This window comes from Myripristis murdjan, chromosome 9 (genome assembly GCF_902150065.1).
Source record: "Myripristis murdjan chromosome 9, fMyrMur1.1, whole genome shotgun sequence".
Classification (NCBI taxonomy): domain Eukaryota; kingdom Metazoa; phylum Chordata; class Actinopteri; order Holocentriformes; family Holocentridae; genus Myripristis; species Myripristis murdjan.
In genome coordinates this window covers 4,081,412-4,102,500 of record NC_043988.1, presented here as the reverse complement: position 1 = coordinate 4,102,500, position 21,089 = coordinate 4,081,412, and the positions used below count along the sequence as shown (strand labels likewise).

The 21,089-nt window shown below is 40.7% G+C and overlaps 1 protein-coding gene across 2 annotated transcripts in view; it reads left to right on the top strand.

Moving 5' to 3' along the window:
* arid3c (AT rich interactive domain 3C (BRIGHT-like)) overlaps positions 1 to 21,089 on the top strand; it is an 80,310-nt gene that overhangs the window by 8,747 nt on the left and 50,474 nt on the right. Inside the window, exon 3 of one of the 2 annotated variants that reach the window (XM_030061190.1) lies at positions 6,065 to 6,145. The exons of the other annotated variant lie outside the window; for it this stretch is intronic. Within the exon in view, the coding sequence (XP_029917050.1) occupies positions 6,065 to 6,145 (81 nt within the window). The remainder of the gene's footprint in view (positions 1 to 6,064; positions 6,146 to 21,089) is intronic. 2 annotated transcript variants of the gene reach the window in all.

Here is a 21,089-nt window from a genome sequence, read left to right as displayed (position 1 = left end):
GTCAGTAAAGCTCATTTTTGTTTAGATTTTGTCTCGTGCTCGGAAAAGTGTGGTTAAAACATACTGTTAGTTGTAGTTTTGGTCAGCAAAATTAATACTGGTTGTAAAAAGACAAACAGTGATCAAGGAAGTGCAGGTAGATTTGAAGGGTGTGTGTGTGTGTGTGTGTGTGTGTGTGTGTGTCAGTGTTGTATAACAGCGTTTGCCCCAGCCTCCCACCTCCTTGCGCCTCTCTGTGGAGCCACCACAGTGCTAGGGGTGAAAGTAAGCTGCCGGGACGTTTTCTCTCCTTTCATTTTGAATCGATAACTTGAGCGAGACAGGAGTGGCCGGTGCAAAGTGGGCTTGGCACAATGCACCATTGAGATGTTTTCTCTGCAAATGGTTCCTCTCTTTTCATTAAAGCGCAGGCAGGGCCGACTTGTTCAAACACCCTCCCTGCCCTCAGTGTGGGTGTTACTTTTTTAATCGCACCGGCCTGGAATTCCTGCAGCTGCTTGCAAAAGCCCCCCTCATGTTTACGAGATCGGACTCCTGGGCAAACATTGCCTCATCGCCGCCTGTGGCTCCGTGTTTCCATCACCATTTTGTTGAGGAGACATTTGCAGTGAACATGGTGTTCCATTATCTTAGGATTCGATGTGTTTATTGTAGTATTTCTTTACATCCCACATTGTTTGAACACCATGTCATAGTTATTGTGGCGGGAATGTGGTTTTGGAATGTGGTGCAATGAAATGCTTTACATCATTAGTTATGGGGCCCACAGAGGTCTTCTGAGTTATGGGGTCTGGACCGGGCCCTCCTCCCGTAGCTTACTGTACCTGACTGCTTTAACACTTGGTTGTTAAATAGCCACTTCATTTGCTCAAGAAAAAATGCACACAGTATGAAAACGTACTCATATAACAGAAATAACTTACCACTATTAACAGCTAGACTCTCTTTAATCGTTTGAAACCATGGGCTGATGGGGGGGCTTTTATCTTGAAAGGTTTTATTTCACCTTCACTTTTTTTTGTGGTCATTTTATGGTATTTTTCTTGTAATTCAGTTTTAAATATATAATTATAATCATTATAAATAGTGTCATGTTGTGTTTTTATTTAATTTCTTAGGTTATTTTATTTTATTCGTTAAAAAAATGGTCTCATATTCCTTCTGAATTTCTTTCTTTTTTTTATTTTAATTAATTAATTAATTTATTTATTTATTTTTGCAAATTTTGGGTAATTATCTGGCATTTTTTAAATAACGTTTTACAAATATCTTGTAAAATGTATGTGCCATTTCTTGCTAATTTGCTCATCATTCAAAGCTAATTTTTTCCCATGCTGTTGACTGAAATCAAGTGAATTTGCTCAGCTTTTAAAGCATTTAAAAACAAGATACCTGACATCAATCCAGCATCACTAATGTGATGGAATATATAATTTTATTAGAAATATAGTTTTCTTGTAAATTGTATTTTTCCATATTTTTGCCAATTTTCTTTAAATTGTTTGGCTTTTTTTTTTTTTTTTTAAATTTAGTCTTCTAGTATTTAGTCTTTCGGCAATTTACTAATCACATTTTCTTCTTCCATTTTTGGAAAGAAATGAAGTGAATTTGCTCAGGTTTGAAAGGGTTAAACTAGGAGCTGCATTAAGAGCAGCTCTCAGCTGGCGAGAGCTCCCTTCAAATGGACAGATAACACACCCAAGGGGGAAATTCCCTGATTCTTCAATATATTCAACCTTCAGCCTCATTTGCCTCGGTGGTCTTGGTATACTGGCGATTCAGCATTTTTTCCCCACCGTGTGTTTGTAATCAAAAGCTGGACAGTCGATGCCTGCAGATTTGCATGTGCCACCCATGGGTACCCGCTCTGCGCTAACAAGATATGAGTAATCACTGATAGGCAAACGCCAAGCCAGCAGATTAGACCGCTGCCATAAAAGTCTGTTTGTGTGTCAAGGTCTCTCTTGTGCATTGAAGTGTAGCAGACCTTTCTGCTGAATGGATTCTTGTACGACAGCACCTTTGAGATGTTTGCTGCCATCCCATCAATCCATACGCCACACAACAGGCCTATTCAACTTGCAGCCCGTGGGCCAAATACGGTCCTTTTGATTTTTTCTGTGGCCTGCGAGAGGCTGCAAGTAAATCAGGCTGTCATCAGTGATAGCCTGTGATAAATACATGAACGTAGGCTACAGGCCTGCTAAAGGTACTGTTAGTCTGATGGATATTGTTTTACTATATTCATCCTGTTGTATCTTTACGGATGTGGACCTGTCACAGAAACAGTGATCAGAGTATTTTGGTGACCTGGAAACACACTTTGCCTGTTGGTGTGGCATTTTCCAGCTTGCACACCAGTGCGTAGAATATGATAGAAATATTGATAAAAAACCATTAGCAAAGACGTTACAACCCTAGCTGTCGTGACTGTAAAAACTAATCAAATTGATCATCTGTCCATCTTGCTCGAGGTTCCAACTCTGAACTCTGAGCTGATTGGCTGTTCTGTCGCACTTTCTGGACTCGGAGGTTGTTTGGTCCAACTACAGCGGCCCAAACACAGCAACAGTACGTGTTAGGTCATTAGCATGGCGCACCCAGGATTACATCAGGAAAGGTAAGGGCTAACAAAGCCCCTTAATCTAACACTGAGCTGTAGCGGGTGATGGTGTCAGATGTGGACTTTCTCACATCACTTCTACCACTGCGAGGCTCCAAAGTGGACATTTTCTCGAGGGAGAAGTTGAGCTCTGTCGCAGTTTTAGCCAGGAACACGTTTGCTTACATATTGTTAACATTTTGAAGCGTGACTGACGCTGGAGCTCTTTCAGTCCCAACGAGCAGCATCTTTTCACTTTGCTGGCCGGTGGGCTGGCCTCAGGGTCCAGACAACACTGTTTCACCACAGCCCACGCAGGGCCCCTGGAATGGATTACTGGAGACAATGCAGCCCATAAAACGCCATTTTATTACAGTTATTGACTTTTGGGAAGTCCCAAACCTTGGCAGATGGTGAAGATGGTACTCAAGAATAATACTAAATAATAACTTAATAGTATAATAATGTTTATTTAAATATTCTGGTCAATCTATTCTTTATAAATAATACTTGAAAATGCTTGACGCTACATGAAGAAAGTACACTGCAAAAACGCAAAATTTTACCAAGATTATTTGTCTCATTTCAAGTCAAAAATGTCTTATTTCTAGTCAAAATATCTCATTACACTTAAAATAAGACATCATCACCTCAGAAGTAAATTGTTTTTAGACAAAAATTCACTTGAAACAAGTGAAAATTTGCTTGTTTCATTGGCAAAATTTGCCAGTGGAAAAAGTGAAAATTCACTTGAAATAAGTGAAAATTAGCTAGAAACAAGAAACAAATTTTGCCAATGAAACAAGCAAATTTTCACTTGTTTCAAGCAAATGTTCACTTGAAACAAGAGACAGTTGTCTAAAAACAAGTTACTTTTGAGGTGATCATGTCTTATTTTAAGTGTAATGAGATATTTTGACTAGGAATAAGACATTTTTGGCTTGAAATAAGACAAATAATCTTGGTAAGATTTTGAGTTTTTGCAGTGTATGACCACTGGTACTGAGCTCCCTGAGAGCTGACCCCCCCATAGAGAGGGAGGCCAGATAGCACATGGCTCCACATGTCAGCATACATTAGCTCCTGGCGTGGACCGTCTCTACTATACAATACGACAGCTTGGCACTAGATATTCCTTTCGCTAGGATTAGCCTAGCTGCTACTAAGCCCACCCCCTCTGATACTTAAAGTGTTTGCCAATCAACCTCCGCTCTCCCCTCACCCCGGGTCTCTGATTGGTTTGCTCTGCCAGCTGAGCGCAGTGCTTCTTGCACCTCAGCAACCTGAGTAGCGAATTATGCGCGGGGAGTATTTCAGGAGTCAGAGAAATGCTGGTTAATGAATATCTAATTTGGTCCTGGATGGATTGTAGGTGTTGCAGGGGAATTTGGAGGGTTCATTTGAAACCTAAGGGGTGGGGGATCGGAATATGAACTGGTACGGGGTGGGATGGGTGGACACAAAGCGACATGCAAAAATGGCAACAAGCTGGCAGACATGCAGAAAGAGATAGACACACCAGTTACATCTGTTGCCCCTCATGTCATAGATAAATGTGGTTGTGTAAGAATGTGCGCGTGTGTTTATGTGAACACTGTCATTACATTCCTACGGCTGCCCAAGGGGCCACTCTGTATCAGCAGCCTCACATTGACTCATGTCACATAGCAGAGCAGAATCCTGGAGCTTAGTGCCGTTCCCCTGATCCTCGAAGCCTTACTTCAGCGTCTCTGCGCAGAATTCCAGATTGAGGGTAATCTGGAGCTGTCCCATCTGATCTGTCCAGGGTGAGGGGCTCCAAAGATCAGCTGGAACATAATTAAATTAACCCCTTTGTTAATCCCGCTGACCAGGGCGTTTATTTTCATAATACCTCAGGTCACAGGTTGACATGAGCATCCTGCTAAGTGGTGAGATTTGAAAGAGAAGCCGTACGGGGGGCCAGGTTTAGAGGACGATTAAAGAGAAACCACAGTCATTACAGTGAGAACGAGATTGTGGAAAAAGACTGAAAGGAGAGTTTACGGAACGCATGGTTAGGCCATATCCCGACAGAGGAGACAAAGGGTGTTGTTTTGCATCCCAATGCAAATGTTTTGTTCTTAAAAATTGCACGACGCTCAGTTCCCTCATCTGTAATCACTCATCCTGCTGTAAAGCCGACTAACATTCAAGTCATTTGCATGGGCTTTTGCATGAAGGAGACCACAGAATTTTTGCAGTCATTTTGTGTTTTAGGGGAAACAAACACAGTGGCTCGGACCGGGCCACACAACACTATTCCAGCCAATTAGCAACAGGAGGCGTTCATATTTCATAACAACATCCAAACATTTACATACCAAATAAATTATATTGTATTATGTTGTATGATTTTCCTCCAACAAGTTAATCTGATGTATCAAACACAACTCTTTTCTTTTGATTGTGTCAGACATAGTCATTAATGCCGGGCCTCTTGTGGTTGTTAAAGCCTCCCTGCTGCAAAGACAATATGAGATCAATGTCAAGGCTATGCCAGTTTTTTTTGTGAAAAAACAACCTTTTTGTTCTGTTTCGGCCTCCTGGTCCTGCAAAGATGGTCACTTAAATTGCAACTTTTGAAAAATGCCAACGTGGAATTTTGGCTGCACTGCCATGAAATTTGGCGAGCACATTCAAACTTCCCAAAGGAAAGTTCACTTTCTTTGTGGTGACCCTATAACCTTTGCTCTGGCCACATTGTCGACTTTGACATGTGAAAATATGTTGGGTTGGCATGCAATTTGAACAGCACATGCTACCCAGAAGATGAACCCTGTCAACTTTTGTGAATTCATGACCACCACCCACTCAGGCCAAACGTGTAGCCTAACTTGTACACAACATATCTCTGAATGTAATGGACGGACAACCAAGGAATTTGCTGTGCCTACTAATGCTTCCCAGCAAATGAACACTGTTAGTTTTGGTCACTATCACTTATTGTCAGTACCAACCATAGGCCAGAATGTCAAATTTAATATCTACCAATCTATGGAGCAACATGTCCATGCTCCGCAAAAGAAGGTTCCTCTTGATATTTATGACGCTGTGACCTTTCCGTTATCACTGTTCTTAAGCCAAAAATCAAATTTGATATCTTAAAATGTATTGGGATGGTTGTCATGACATGAAAATACATACATGCTACCCAGGGGGATGAATCCTGTCAATTCTGGTGCCCTTAAGACCTATTTTCTCATGGTCAGGCCAAAATGTGCAAATCCCATTCTCCCATCACTTGCAAGTTTAAAAACATTGTTTTCCTTTTCCTGTGTAGACAGTGAGAACCCTACAATCTGATAACACTGGCATCACCACTGCAACTTTCAAAAAAAAAAAAAAAAAAAAAGATCCTGTGGGGAGAGACATTGTATTCAAAAATATCCCATGTGACACTCAGAAGGAGAAAATTAACTGTACCCTTTGAAATGTGTTCAGGCAGACAGAGGCAGTGGACTGGCAGAGAGGAAGCTGGGAAATTCAAGTGTCAGTGGCAGCTCCGCATCTCTGATTCAGGAGGTCAGTACCTCCACTCCCTTACTTGAAACCCCTCCACCCCTTATCACTCCTATCTTCCTCCACAGGCTTGCTATCTCAGATGCCACCGAAGCCCCTCACCCCCATTTGGCTGTGAGTGACAGGGCAGTATCAGACTAACAATAGCTGCTGGTCATGTTTCCTCCCCTCCCCTCACACCACCGTGGCCTTCTGGAAAGACAATACCCTTTCTGGCTGATAGAGAAGTGTGAGGTGACACTCCACTGAGAGCGCTTCCGAAGTCAGTCAGCTAATCAACAGCAATCCATAAAGTGGCGTCAGGAGCATAGTGTCATGTTACATGTCAGTTACAAAGGCACAGGAGCTACCTTTTTAACTAATACTGTGTGACATTTTTTTGTATAAATACAGGTCTGTTTTGCTCCTCTCTGTCAAATTGACATACCGCAAAGGTGATTTGATCCATAACCAGTACATAACAGCTTTTATAAAAGTCCTTTTGCACATAGGAAGTGATTTTACCCATCCAGCTTGACTGGTGTAAACAGAAGAACTGGGTAGTTAGCATGAACACTGATAGCCACCACAGCTGATCACAGAGGAGAAACTCAAATTTCATCAACAGAAACCAAATGAAAAAAAAAACACATGACAGTTCCATGCAGTTTTACAAGTGATCTTTGGGATGTGCACAGGGATTAGCAATTAGCACCAAAGATCGAGACAAAACCAGGAAAATTATTATTACCTAAAGCATATGTATTCTATCAGTGGAGATTCAACACAGAATCAGTGGTTGCACTTTTGTATTGTGTCAAATGTGAATAGTTTTAATTCAATAACCCACAGTTAACTTGACCCATTTCATAAATGGTGATGTCATTACCCATATAATGGCTGTATCTGCTGTTTGCTACAGTAGAATGAGTCAAAATGTCCAGGGTTTGTTCCTGTCCAGTCTCTGTCCAAGACTTTTCTGTTGCAGAATTCCACCGCCATCAGAGACTACACCATGCAGGGTAGGAAACATGCCTGGAACTTCCCATAATCCACTTCCATCCTCTTTCAACCATTTGCAGTCCATCACAATTCAGTTCTTCCACACAGGAACTCATCATTTTCATGCCATCGAGCATCTCCTCTAAATAGCAAACAGTTAAGTCTTAAAAAAAAAAAAGGGCTTAACTCATGCACCAATGCCAAAGACTTGGATGCAGGATGTTCTGGTGGAAACAAACTCTCTACTGGTCATTGCCACAGTTCCAGGAAAGCAAATTATTAGGGAAATCGGTGAGAGAATTCCTGTGCAAGATCCTTGAGATGTTTATATAGAGGACTTCCTCCTGGCTTGGCAGTAAAGATGATTTATCTGGTCAGATGGGAAATATGAGGTATTTCAAGTGAAAACACAGCAACCCATGTTTGCTCTGTGGCTGTCCGTCTGCTGTGTTGCAGTTCCGCCTTGCTACTCTGAGCTGTTGGCAAATCCTCTGCAACACCATCGCACATTAAAGCAAAATTGAGCTTTGGTAGAGTGTTGGGTTGTATAGTTCCCCGGATGTGATATGAGTCCACATGGTGCTGAAATCTTTCAGGCTCATTATTCACTCTGTGCTCTCCTGGGCTGCTCATCCACAATACTGTATGTCTCTCTCTCCATTCACTTCCATAGCAAGACAACTCCAAATATAACACCTTAAGTACATAAATGAGCATGGACAAAGCATGGAACCATAAAAAAACAAGTCCTAGTGGCAGTACCCAGTATTTTCATGTAATTACAATTATTTGTGAAAGTTCTATCAGGTTGTTTCTTCCTGGTGCAAGGTTACTATGTGGAAGATTCCTGCTGACGCTACCTGCCTGATCTACTTTCTAATCAAAATAGGAAAATAACAAGAAAAGAGCTGTTTAATTTTCTCAAAAAATAGGTACTGGGACTTCTTTTTTTATATATTGACACAATCCACTTTGTTTCTATTAGGTTATGCACAAAAAGGGTTATTTTGTTAACACCATGGAGAGACACAAATACAGTGTGTTGGATTTGTGCTCTGTGCTCTCCCCTGCTGAGCACAGAGCAACTAAATTGATTTACTTTAATCTAGGGATCACTTGAGGAGTATGCTGTAACTTAAAACATTTTCTTCAGCCATAAATCCCACATATTCATCCGTACATCCATTTACTTCATTCATTCATTCATTCATTCACTTTCCAAACCACGTATCCGGTAGTTAGGGTTGCGGGGGTGCTGGAGTCTATCCCAGCGCTCATTGGGGGGAAGGCAGGGGAAACACCCTGGACAGGCCGCCAGTCCATCACAGGGCAGACATACAAACAAGCACATTCACACACTCATTCTCACCTACCCATTTACTTCATCATGGGAAGTTTTCTATTGTGAGGAAATGATGCCTTACCATTTTGTTTAGAACGACAACAACTTTGTTAAGAGTTCAGTGGCAGCTATCAAACTGTTCGAACGGTTCCGCCAGTTTCATTGACCAGCTCCATCAACAAACCAAGACCGCAGATTTATGATGGAATATCTCACAATCTATGGATTTTGGATGGTTGAAGGCGTGCTAATCAGTGATATCAGCTTTTGTAGGTTTTGGCTGGAATGGAAAGCTGCAGACATGCGAGGCACAGATAGCACACGGCTGAGAGGCGCCGCACTAAATGTGAAAGTAGGGTGGAAATGAGATGCGACGCATGTGTCCATGTTAAGTAATTAGCAATAGGTGTTGATGGGAGCCCTTGGTCAATTATCTGCTCTGTCCTGCGAATTGAGTTTCAACCCATCAGTAAGGTGGTAGATGGAAAATGCTCACTGCATCAGGCAGTGGCGGGTACCGTTCACAATCATGAAAGCTTACTGCCTTGGGCTGTTAATTCAACATTATCAATGGTGTGCTGTGGTGAGTGTGTCATAAAAAAAAATTGTATGTTTCAAATAAATGACACATTCATCAGGTCTCCAGGACATTACTGAGGCCCTTTTAGATGCCAGTCAATACTTTGAAGGTAAACGACAGTCACTGACTTGCTATCATCTGAACACCCTCCTGCTGACGCAAAGAGACGATTTTCGACAGTTTTGAAAGAACCGTATTGAGCAGAGACTAAAACGTTCACCTTGCCATTATATTGCCGACTGTCACAATATCTAGTGGAATGTGTAACCTGACCTTCATAGAACAATGACTTGAAAAAGATTACCTTCCAGTGTGCTTCATCTGTAAAAAAAAAAAAAAAAAAAAAAAAAAGGCATTCAGGGCTTTGCGCCAAGCATTTTTCCATAGAACGGCGCTCCTTATTGTACACTGTTGTGATTGTGGCTTAAGTTCACAATCAGATTTCTCAAGAAACACTTGGATAAAAAGTGATTTCGTTCCTTACAACGTTCTTTATGAAACAGACTATTTAAGTCCCCTCCATGCTAACTTTCAATGACACCAGCTCCTGTGTCATGTTGGTTGAATGTAAATAGATCGCGATGCACCCTTGCGTGCCCCTGCTGAAAATGAATACAACTCTCATGTGTCCTTTTATTTATTAAAAGCTCCAATAAGAAATCCAGAGCTTATGGGCACATGGAAAATGCTTTGACTTTAGTAGATATGCTTCTTTGTCCAGGCTTGCTGTGAACACCTTGATATAAGCAATGGAAGCCCGGAAGGACAGCAATAAGTAAGTCAAAGACAAAAGAAAGAAAAACTCATAAGATGGACATGAATAGTTGATTAATACCATGAAAACACAGAACTGATGTCATTTTAACAGTGATATTGAGAAATTCCCTCTGAGGCGTATTCTTTGTTCACAGGGGTCAAGGAAGCAATCAGTAAATTCAGGCTGAAGTGTAGCTGAAATCAATACAAACAAGATATAGTTGCTAATGTGCTTATGGATTCCTTGGTGCGAAAAAGGAAACAGTGGTACTTCCTCTCTTTGTTGAGATTGCTAGAGAAAACATATTGTATAAACAGAGGAAGGCTCCTGGTGCTACAAGGGAGTTTAATTTATGGCAAGCTTGGCAGGGGGCCAGGGGAAATAAGTTGGTCACTTTGATTTGCCCACAGCTAAGAAGGAAATCAAGAAGGAAATCTGGCGGTTCTTGGGAAAAAAGAAATCTCCAAACTGGATCCAGAGATACTAAACAAACATTGGTGATGCATTCGTCACTTGTTCCTCAGTTATTGCTTGGTCTTTGCAAAGACATGAGAGGCTATTATTCATAGTGCCTCTCAAAGACAGCCAATTCTATCAGTGCATAGGAAGCATTTTCTTCTGAACGACACCAAACGATGCTAGTGGAGCTGTTTTCCTTACTGTTTTTATCTCCAGTCCTATCAGGGCGTCTGACAGTACGGTAAGGAGTGGACATGGAAAAGATTATTCAGCTCTGCTCACATGGGGATGAAAAATCAATATTGACCTCATTGGAATAAAAGCCAAGGGAGACCTATATAATTTGCGAGGGAGTCAGCACTTACAAAAAGTGCCCTTGTGTTTTGGTGTCAAGAAGGCCCACAGATTTTGTGAGAAAACGGGAGGGGAAAGCGGCTGGGGTGGGCCCATCTTCAGGCAGCACTTTCTAACAAATACAAATTTATAACAGACAAAGGAAAAAAGGTGATGCTGTTGTGTGCTCCTCCATCTGTCTTGCTGAATCCACAGGGCTTGTCTTGGCTTTGATTTAGATTCTTTTGATTGTGCAAAAACAGCAATTACACAAGTAGCCAGTGTCAATCACTTATCACTTAATACTTCTGAAAAAAAAAAAATATTCATTTATTTCTATTTATCCAATGCCAGGTCAGGGCAATCTGAAACAGGAGCAAGTTTCCATTAAAATATTAAAAATAATAAATGTATTTAAATGTATTTAAAGGGAGTGATGTTACCAGATTTAAGTTATTTTGCAGTTTGTTACATGACCCAAGGTGCATTGAAAGAGGGGAGTTTTACCTCGCTCTGATTGTATTTTTGGAAGACTTGATGCTCCAGTAGAACTACTCCAGTGTCATGAGTCTAGCTCCGTCAAAGTGACAAAATAAACCTTACAGCAGCTCCGAAGCTGTCTTATTTGCACAGTTTAGTATTTCTATTTGAAATATACATCTTGGAATTAGATTAAAAAAAAAAATAGAGTCATTTTAGGAGCATCCAACATAACTGCCATTTGTACACATAGAAAAAAGGTGACAATTGGAACCAGAAATGGTTCTTCAGAGTGATGCCATTTTATGGCTCCTCAATGAACCATTCAGACTACTGCTGGTTCTTTGAGGTTCCTCAAAGAAAAGAGAAGAGAACAGATACATGAAGATGGCAGTTATTCTCGTTTTTTAAGGAAACAATAATGCTGTCAACTGGAAGGGGAAAATAGTTGCTTTAGGAGAACCACTTCTGGTTACACAAAGAACCTTTCAGATCATGGCTGTCTAAAGAGCCATTTCTTAAAAATGATTCTTCAAAGAATCCGCAAAGGGCCATCAAATTCACATCAAAAATGTTCTTTGAAGTGGTGGTCAGTTGGCTATTTAAAGAACTTTAACCAAAAAGATGTTGGAGCCAGTTGGTTCAATGAAGAACCCTTTTCAGTTTCAGCCATTATCCACTAAATGAAGTGGTTCTTTAGTAGCTGATGGTTCTTCGTGGAACCACGCAGTCAAGTAAAGAACCTTTTTGGAACTGTTATTTCTCTGTGTGCACAACATGAGGGCCAGCCAAGGGCTTCATACAAATTTCAGTGGTGGGTATGTGAGCCAGCACCAATAACAATATAACATTTTTATTTGAGCACAGACAGAAGCAGAATAGAGAACTGAAGCATTTCACAGGATTAAATTAAAGAGCCATTTCAAAGTTGTTGTGGCTGTATTTCACACAGTAAGGAATGGAATCATTTTTTCTCTGCCACCACTGTAGCTTTAAGAATGCGGCCCGTGTAATGTGATCCTCTTTAATCAGCATGTACGCCTGTGAAATCTAACATGGGCTTGCTGACACTTTGTTTCTGTTTGGCATAAGCACAATTTAACGGCCTCTGACCTACTTGCAAGCCCCTGCCTGACGGAATACTGCTTAGCGCTTCTAGATACCTAACTTGGTCAGAGATCACCCAGGGGATCAACATCAGATTAAAACAACAGATTAGTGATTGGGTACATGAGGCTGTGACCATATATACAAAGGGTGGGGTGGACATGGTCACTTTGTCTCTAGCAGTGTTCATTTTGACAGCCAGTTTGCTTTAAGTCTTAATCATTTGACAAAAAAAAGCATTTTAGTTGTAGTCACATTTTAGTCATTTGAATTTTAGTCTCTCTAGTTTTAGTCTATAAACATGTCAGTGGTTTTTGGTGGATGAAAACCAGTGTTTTAATCGAACAGTTTTTAATCATAATTAATGTAATTTTTCACATTTTTTTCCTTTATGTATTCCCCCATTAATGTGTTTGTAATCTTTATACATAGATTGATCTACCTTCCTTCTTATGTTTTATGTTTTTTGTGGGTTTGTTTTTGTACTGCACTGACAAAAGCAAAGTTTGCTCATGTATCTGTTCCCTTCCAAACTGACATCATGAGCTGTATTTTGTCCGTAGTAATGTCTGTATTTTGCCATAGTCCTTTCGTTGTATCATTTTTCAGTTCATTACATTCTTTTTCGGTTTTTGTTTAGTTTTTCTCCTGGAGAAAAGTTTTTTGTCATAGTTTCAGTCAACAAAATTAGTAGTTTCTGGAACATTCCATATAAACCAAACTTTTTTCCCCTAACCTGTAGAAGCATTTACCTTCAGTCTTTATGAAGGACCTGACTCTAAAACAGAGAGAGATGACTAGTTGTAGTGTGCTGAAGTATGCCTGGAGGTCAGACCTTAGATCCCTCCATATGGTTATTATCACCTCATGGCAGCTTATCAGCTTGCCATAGTAATCCTACATCCCATTTCAGCTCTGCCAGTGGCAGCACCAGAAGCCCCACAGGTCAGCTTCATATGGACTGGATAGTGACATACTGTATTCTACTTATTTACTTATTCAATTACTTACTTACGTATTTAGTTGAAATAAAGGTGGTGGATTAGTTATAAATAATTAATAGCAGAGAAACAAAAGTGGATGTTAATCTACAACTGTTCTATGTTTGAACTTTTTTCTTGTATCTTTTCTTAAACCATTAGAAACTTGATTAAATTCTTTCAAAAACATGGGAAAAGGGTAATTAGGAAATAAGTTTAAAAAAAAAAAAAACATACTACTACTATTACTACTACTTCTATTATTACTACTATTAATGATAATAATAATAATAATAATAGAAAAAATACAAGAAAATAACCAGATAATTTGTAAATTAAATAAATAAATAAATAATTTTTAAAAAGCTGAAATTAGCAAAAACATATTATTAAAAAAAATTACAAGGAAACTGTATTATATGGATCAAGTTTCTTTAGTAGTTTTAATCCTTTGAAACCTGAGCAAATTCACTTGCTCTCTTTAAAAAAAAAAAAAAAAAAAAAAATTTAACCCTAACCCTAAAAACAGATGAGCAAATCAACATGAAATGACCCAATATATTGCAAAATTGGCAAATTAGTAAAGTTACAAGAAAATTACCAGAAAATGACCCAAAAATTAGAAAAAAAAATACAAAAATATATCATAAAATTAGACAAAAGAACAGGTAATTGTCCAAAAATTATGAAAGTGAATTTTGTTAAGAGGGTGAAATAAAACCTTTCCCAATAATAGCCTGCACACAGGTTTCAAAGAGTTCAAGGCAGAATGAAAAACAACATATAGATTGATATTGAAATAACCCCTCTCAATCATCACGTCTGGGCCACATGAAGTGTGTGTTGGTGTGTGTGTCTGCAGAGACCCTGCCCCTCTGGATGCTGGCCTTAGGGCAGCGGGTGTGTAGCTTTAGCATGGCATCCAGTGAGGAGGAAGCTCTGAAAATGGTGGACACAGCGCCAAGAAAAACAGGAATTTCAGTGATGCGGAATGCCAAGCGGACAAAACTCAGGATGAGTTTTGTTTATTGGCCTGAATTTGTTTTTTTGTTTTGAGAGGTTTTACATTTTGGATAGTCATTTCATTCTGTTGCCATCCTAGGAAATGAAAAAAACTCACTGCCAGCTGTTAGCTCAGCTGGGGGGAGGAGGGGCAAACTTTGAATGTTGCATTTCCAACGCAAAGCCAACAAATCCTACTCATTCTACCTTTAAGCAAGCTTGACAAGGTCTACAGAGCAGGCTGAAGCCCACCCAGACCAGCGTTTGCCTTAGGAGGACATGTTCCCCTCAAAGGAGCAGAATTTTCTCAAACACATTGTACTGTCTCTGCAATTTTCTCAGATCACTTGAAAACAGCTGACTCTTTTCAACAGTGTGGGCAGCTGCTTGGCTAAATTCCAGTTTGGTTTTGTCACCAACCTAAACCGCGGCACAGCCTATCAGATAGAGAGGGAATGAAGAAGCCCAGTATGCACCTCAGTTGTTCATTATCAGCACTTCTGTGCAACAGTAACAGCTTGGGTGTAACCGTTTCCAAGTGGGCCGACACATTACAATGATATCTCACTTGTGATAACACATTGGAATATAAATGCTGAAAAAGTCTCAAGTTAGCATATCTGCCTTCCGCACTATTATTTTAGTTGGTTGTAAATAAGCCCTTTTATGTATGTGTCTCTCTCTCTCTGTGTATGTGTGTGTGTGTGTGTATTTTGTTGGGGGGGGGTTGCAGTGCTCAGTACAGATAGAATTTGCAGTGGTATCTGGCCATCTGCTTACACAACAGTGGCCTGACCTGCCTCGAGTCCTGGCAGGAAATACCAGCTCTCTGTGATGATGTGGCAGTTTGAGCCATAAATTTACTATTCCCCCTCCTCCCGTGGTCAGCTCCCCTCCCCCATCCTCCATCCTGCTTATCCACATCTTCTGATCCTCTTTTCTCACGTTTTGCATTCCACTTTTCCTCGAGCCGTGCAAAAAAAACAAGAAAAGCGGAGCGGTTTGTGTTTTCATGGAGGACTTGCTGCGGGATGTGATATATGGCTTTTTACAGCGCAGAGAAAGTTGTTCAAATATAAATGGCTCAGGCCAGTGATTTCCTGCCATTTAGCCCTTGTTTTGTGTCACTTGATTTATGGCCTGATTTGCATCCATCTGTTAGATGAATTAGGTTATGGTAATCCAATTAAAATCTTCACCAGCAGAGGAACTGGTGCACGGCTTGACAACAAGCGAGGGGACTGAAATGTACAAACCCTTCTAGCTGAGACTCAGTGTGGAAACATAAATTTGTTCTTTTAGCCAATCAATGTAAAGGATTTTAATCTTTCTGTTTTGATGGAAATCTGATTTGATGGTTGATTTGATACATTATGTAGATTCTATGCATTCAGTGGCCATTTAGCTGTTGTAGTGTACTACAGACATAAGCATGCAAAATAACCTGGGGCTATATTGGTGTGACAGAAACATTTTGACTCTCTGTCCTACAAAGCAAACAATGCTAACCACGTGCTTTGGGGCGGCTACATTCTCCAACCTCTTGAACAACCACATGGGTTATGAGCCCACTGGCCGCTGACAAGTATATAGGAAGATTCATTATGGAAAAAGCTAATAAAGCAATCTCTGAAGGCTGTGCAGCTAACCAGCGCTCATGGAGCCATAGTGTAATCACTAAGGGTCAGGCTAGCCAGCTAGTTGGCTCAGGAAAGTGGTGGGGCTCTTGTGTGCTGGCCGGGGGTAATGTTTGTTGGCTGCCCTATAAAAACAAAGGTATTATGGGAATGGCAGCCATTTGGAGTCGGCCTGTCAGGCCCCATAAAAGGCCAGCACACAGAGGGACGGGCTGTTGATTTGGCAAAGCTCCCCTTCTCTGCTGGAGAAGTTAATGAGGCACCGGGAGTCCACATCCTACAGCTGAAGGAGGAAACATCTCTCACTTTTTCTCTCGCTATCCTTTGTTTGTGAGGAGGCTAAGACTTAACTCTGCTCCCGGCCAGCCTTGTGTGTTCACTAATATTGACTAGAGGCTTTGTGTGTATGTGTGTGTGTGTGTGTGTGTGTGTGTGTGTGTATTAGGATTTACGGCATACATCCTCAACAGTTGAAATGTTAGACACATCCACACCAAATTAAACAAGTAAGAGTCTAGACTAGTCTAGCATTAGCCTGCCGTGTCTGAGCAAACTATAAAAATCATGATACAAATCACCCATAATACTAACTACCAATTAAAGGGATACTCCACCTATTTTTGAAATGTGACAGTAGTGGTGCTCTCTTCCTCTCATTGTTACTGAGTGCTGGATACTGGCTGGATGCTCCACATGCTAACTGTTAGCCTCCTGCCATTGAGGTGGACTTCCCTCCGGCTAGCATTCTGAAAAATAACCAACATAATCCTCTCAATTAAGGTTCACATGTATCACTTTCTGAAAGTGCAAAAATGTGCATATGACTAGTGAGTGCACAAGGACGATAGTTTTGGTCACATTACTGTCTGACTGTGTTTTCCTTGTTAGTAACATCTGGAGAAACTTCTGCACTTTCAGGCACCCGCCAGCCACTGTAACTGAGAACCAGCAAGGACAGCTTAGACACCTTTATATAGCCATGTTGCAAAGATTCTGCCACACATAAGCAATGCCAGACTTTTGATTTTAAAGAATGTTAGCTGGGGGGAAGTCCACCTCAGTGGCAGGAGGCTAACAGTTAGCATTTGGAGCATCCAGCCGGTATCCAGCACTCAGTAACAATGAGGGGAAGATAGCACCACCACTGTCCTACACAACAGCTAGGAAGTGACATAATGGGTGAACTATCCCTTTAACAACTAACGTCATCGCTAATGTACACTTAGCAAGGCCTGCTATGCTAACTCACAACAAAGGATTAAGCCCACTTATCACAAAGAATGCAACGACCAAACCCAAACTCAGACCACGCTGGGTTATAAAATGGCATGACTTATCTTAAGGAAACAGGGATGTTCTGCTCAGCGGCCACAAACGCTTCCTGTCCGAATCTGAATTGTGGAGTAATGTGAACAGGAAAAATCAGGAGCTCAGCTTATAGTTGGCATAGAAAGGTTACTGCCACAGGCATTTGTGTCAGTTCAGCAGCAGCTTAATGAACATACTACAGGTGGTTTACTAGTGTTGAAGCATGTTGCTGAATCTATAACCTTTAGGAACAGTTAATGGATTTCTAATCTGAATTCCATACATCATCTTTGATATTAGGAGTCCTAATAGAACTGAGCATGGTCCACTAGGGATTTTGAATCCAACAGCTTTCCAGTAGAAGTCCTGTTAGATTTGCATGAATCCAATCTTCGGACGTTTTTTTTTTTTTTTTTTTTACCTAAGTTGTATAGTTTTGTGTATTTTTGTGTGTATTATTATTATTATTTTTTTTTTTTGCATGCTTTTAAACTTACATTTCTGTCTGCTTATGCACTGGTATTGGTATAGGAGTGTGGCTGGCTGTTGTGAAAGCCCAAACACACGCACACACACACACACACACACACACACACACACACACATGCATGCAGGCACAGGCACATGTTCAGAACTGCCACCTTCACTGATATGCCATCAAGCAACGTTGACATGTTAACTTCTCATCCCCTCACGGTTTGTCCTGCTGACTGTTTGCCACTTCCAGCTGCCATGCGCCTTTCTCATCACCTCCAAAATAAAAAGGGTGATAATCTCAGATACACATGGTCACTGAAGTTGGCTTTTTTAGTATCTAGGTGAGAGGTTCTTTAACAAAGCTTACTTAACACAAATTGACAGATTTTTTTGTGTCTCTTTCCTAAAATCTAATTTAAAAAGAGAGGAAATTAATACTTTCCTGAAAACACGGATTGATTTTTATCCATAGTGCCCTCTTTAATTTTGACTACGCAAACCTGTTTCCGATTATAGGCACAAAATGGAGCTAGAAACTCGCTTTGTGTGCTGTGTGGTCTACTGTCTATCACCCAAACACAGCCTCTTGCAATGCGCTGTGTGTATGTTTACACGCAGTAGCTTGAGCCAGTAGTAGCTGCATCTGGTTTTAGAAGGGTTTGAAGGGGCACCAGCATGCCTTGGGGAAGGAAAACAGCAGGATTCGTCATCGCAGCGTGCTGGAAACACTCCCGCCTTTGCATCATCCAGCTCTTGTACGTCTGCCAGAGAAGGCATCACGGCACACTTTGTTTGACCCTTTGCACAGAGCGTAGTAGCACTTAGACTGCTGACTTATTTGCCAGAGCTTGCATTGGCCCACATCCAGCTGGCTTCATCCCACACAGATGCCTGAAAAGCAAGGGTGAGATTTACACACTCCCCAGCCATAGGAACGTGGTTGTGTTTGTGGTTTGTGTGTGTGTGTGTGTGTGTGTGTTCTTGTACTTCTATCCTTGTGAGAACCAGATTGAGTTTTACAGTAGATCTTCAGAGTGAGGACATTTTGATGGAGCTCACCTCTTCCAGGGGGTTATGGGGCTCTCTGTTGAACTTGGAACCGGGATGAATCTGACTTCCTACATGGAAAAGTGCAAAGGAATGTTAGGAATGTCAAGTTAAGCCGGCGCTCCAAGTCGGAATCCCAGAGAAGATCCGAAATCTTTAAGTTGTCAAAATATCCATATATGACATCACAATAAAATAGATTTTTTTTTTTTTTAGAACACATCCAAATTCAATCAAGCATTATCTGTAGTTCAGTGTTTTTCTTTCTTCTCATGAGCAGCCATGTTGGTTGTAATGGACGGTATTCAGCATGAAGGAGGGAAGCTCCAGTTCAGAAGCAGGCGGGTCCAACAGTCAGTGAAAAGCTCCATTAGTTTTGGATTAGGATTTGTGTTTATGATTAAGATTAGGGTCCGGTTTACGTTAGGTCACCACTCCTAATCCATTCCCACCCAATTTTTAGCCCACTAGCAGTCAGTCAGTTCACCATTTATATCATGTAATCTGGGTCATTTAGTGAGATTTCACTTTAGCAGGTAGAAGTCTTTCACTTCCATAGCAAAACAGCTCCCAAAATAGTAAAATGAACATGAACAGAGCAGATTATGCCAATATAAAACACAACAAATGCCGGTACGCTTTTTTTTTTTTAAGCAAATGAACGGCTCTTTTGTTCTTTACCTGTTTGAGTTGGAAAGTAGATCCGGTAAGTAGCGTCTACAGGAGACTTTCACACGGCCTTGCACCAGGAAGAAACTACCTGATAGTACGTTTGCAAGCAATTGTTATTCCACAAAAAAGGGTATCAGTACCTGTTCTTGTTTTATATTGGCATAATCCCAAAGCCCATAAACCCAGTAATCACAAAAGTCCAATAAATGATTTCCCTAATGTAAATGAGACCCTCTGTTTACAGTACCAGAATATACCAGGGAACTTGAAAGAAGTCTTACAGTCTAGCTACCTTAAATGAGACGATGACCCTTCTGGAAAGATTAAAAATACCTGAAATTAGTTACAGAGTTTCGTTATTGGTTTATCTTACGGTGGTTTGGGGGTTGCCAGGGCGATCTGGGACAGTCTGTGTGAAAATCTGTCGGCTGCAGTGTTCTTGTGTGTGTATTTGGTGGAATGTTACTTTCCACAGGAATCACAGGCTCGTGTTGATTTCCCAAAAGACTTGGAAAAAAAAAAAAAAAAAACATGAGTAGAAGGGAAAAAAAGTGACGCAAGCATGTCTTCTTAATTATAAAGCAACATTTATAGGAGCTCCACACTTCATTTAAGAGGCCTTAACAGGGCAGGGAGTGACGGCTCTCAGGAGACAGGTTTACAGGAAAATGTAGGCTTATGTACCTATTTTCTGACTTCCTTTTTGTCGCCTGAGGTATTTTTCTTTTTTTTTTTTTTTTTTTGAAAGAAGAGTCTATGTGAATTCTGAAAAAACTGGTGTTGAAACTTTTTAATAATTAAGGACTCAGTTCCTCAATTCCCATGATTGTAAATGAAGGAACCACCATTTGCCTGGAAATCATCTTTTCTTCTGATGGACACAAACTTCTCAAAGGTCTTCCAGTACTATGTTTAAGTCACAAACATACATGTGTAAATAAATTAACATGTATCTCGAAGTCAAACATTATATTTTGACTTTGAGATACTGTAAGAGTGTGGAGAAAGTTGGGAAACGTGGGGTTTAAATTCTTAGACTTTAGAAAAAACAAAGCTGCCCAATGAACAAAAGAGCTATCACTCAGCCGAGTTTTTCTATTTCCACTTTACATTTCGTTGCAGTTCGTTGCCTTTGCTGTTTGTGGTCGCAGCGCAGGCCTGTTTTTCTTCACCCAACTGAATCCATAACCATTCCAGAGCTGCCTTTATTGTTGAAGAACGGCTCAGATATCCAGTGTGGATGCTTCTTTTTAAGTCTGGGTGTCATGTAATGTTTTTAATGTCACTATAGCCACCCCCGCTAACACTTTACAAATGAGGCGTCCCATTCAGTGTTGGCTCATTGGTAGAGCATCAAAGAGCGAGACCCTCATTATCCGCCCTCCATCTTGTGACAGGGATGTGAGCCTTCTTTTTTTTCTCACACTGAAGGGCTCCCTCTCATTCAATTGAAGTGCCTTAATATGCTTTAATGGCACACAGTGGAGGCATGCTGTGGCTTGTTAGCCGGGAGGGTTTGGGAACCTCAGTAAGTAGGTGTTAGGACCAGCGCACATTCGTTGGACGACTTATGTAAAGGGTGTGTTGAAATAGCTGATTGTGTAGCCTGTAAATACTTGTATTAGTCGTTTCTAATCTGTGGCTTTGTTGAATACAACTTTCATAATTGATGCCCCAATTTAGCAAAAAGCCACGTCTGAGTTACATATCAGGAGAATGTGATTAGATTCCTTTCAACAACATGGGAGAAAAAATTGCAATGAGGAAATGAGCAAGAAATTACCT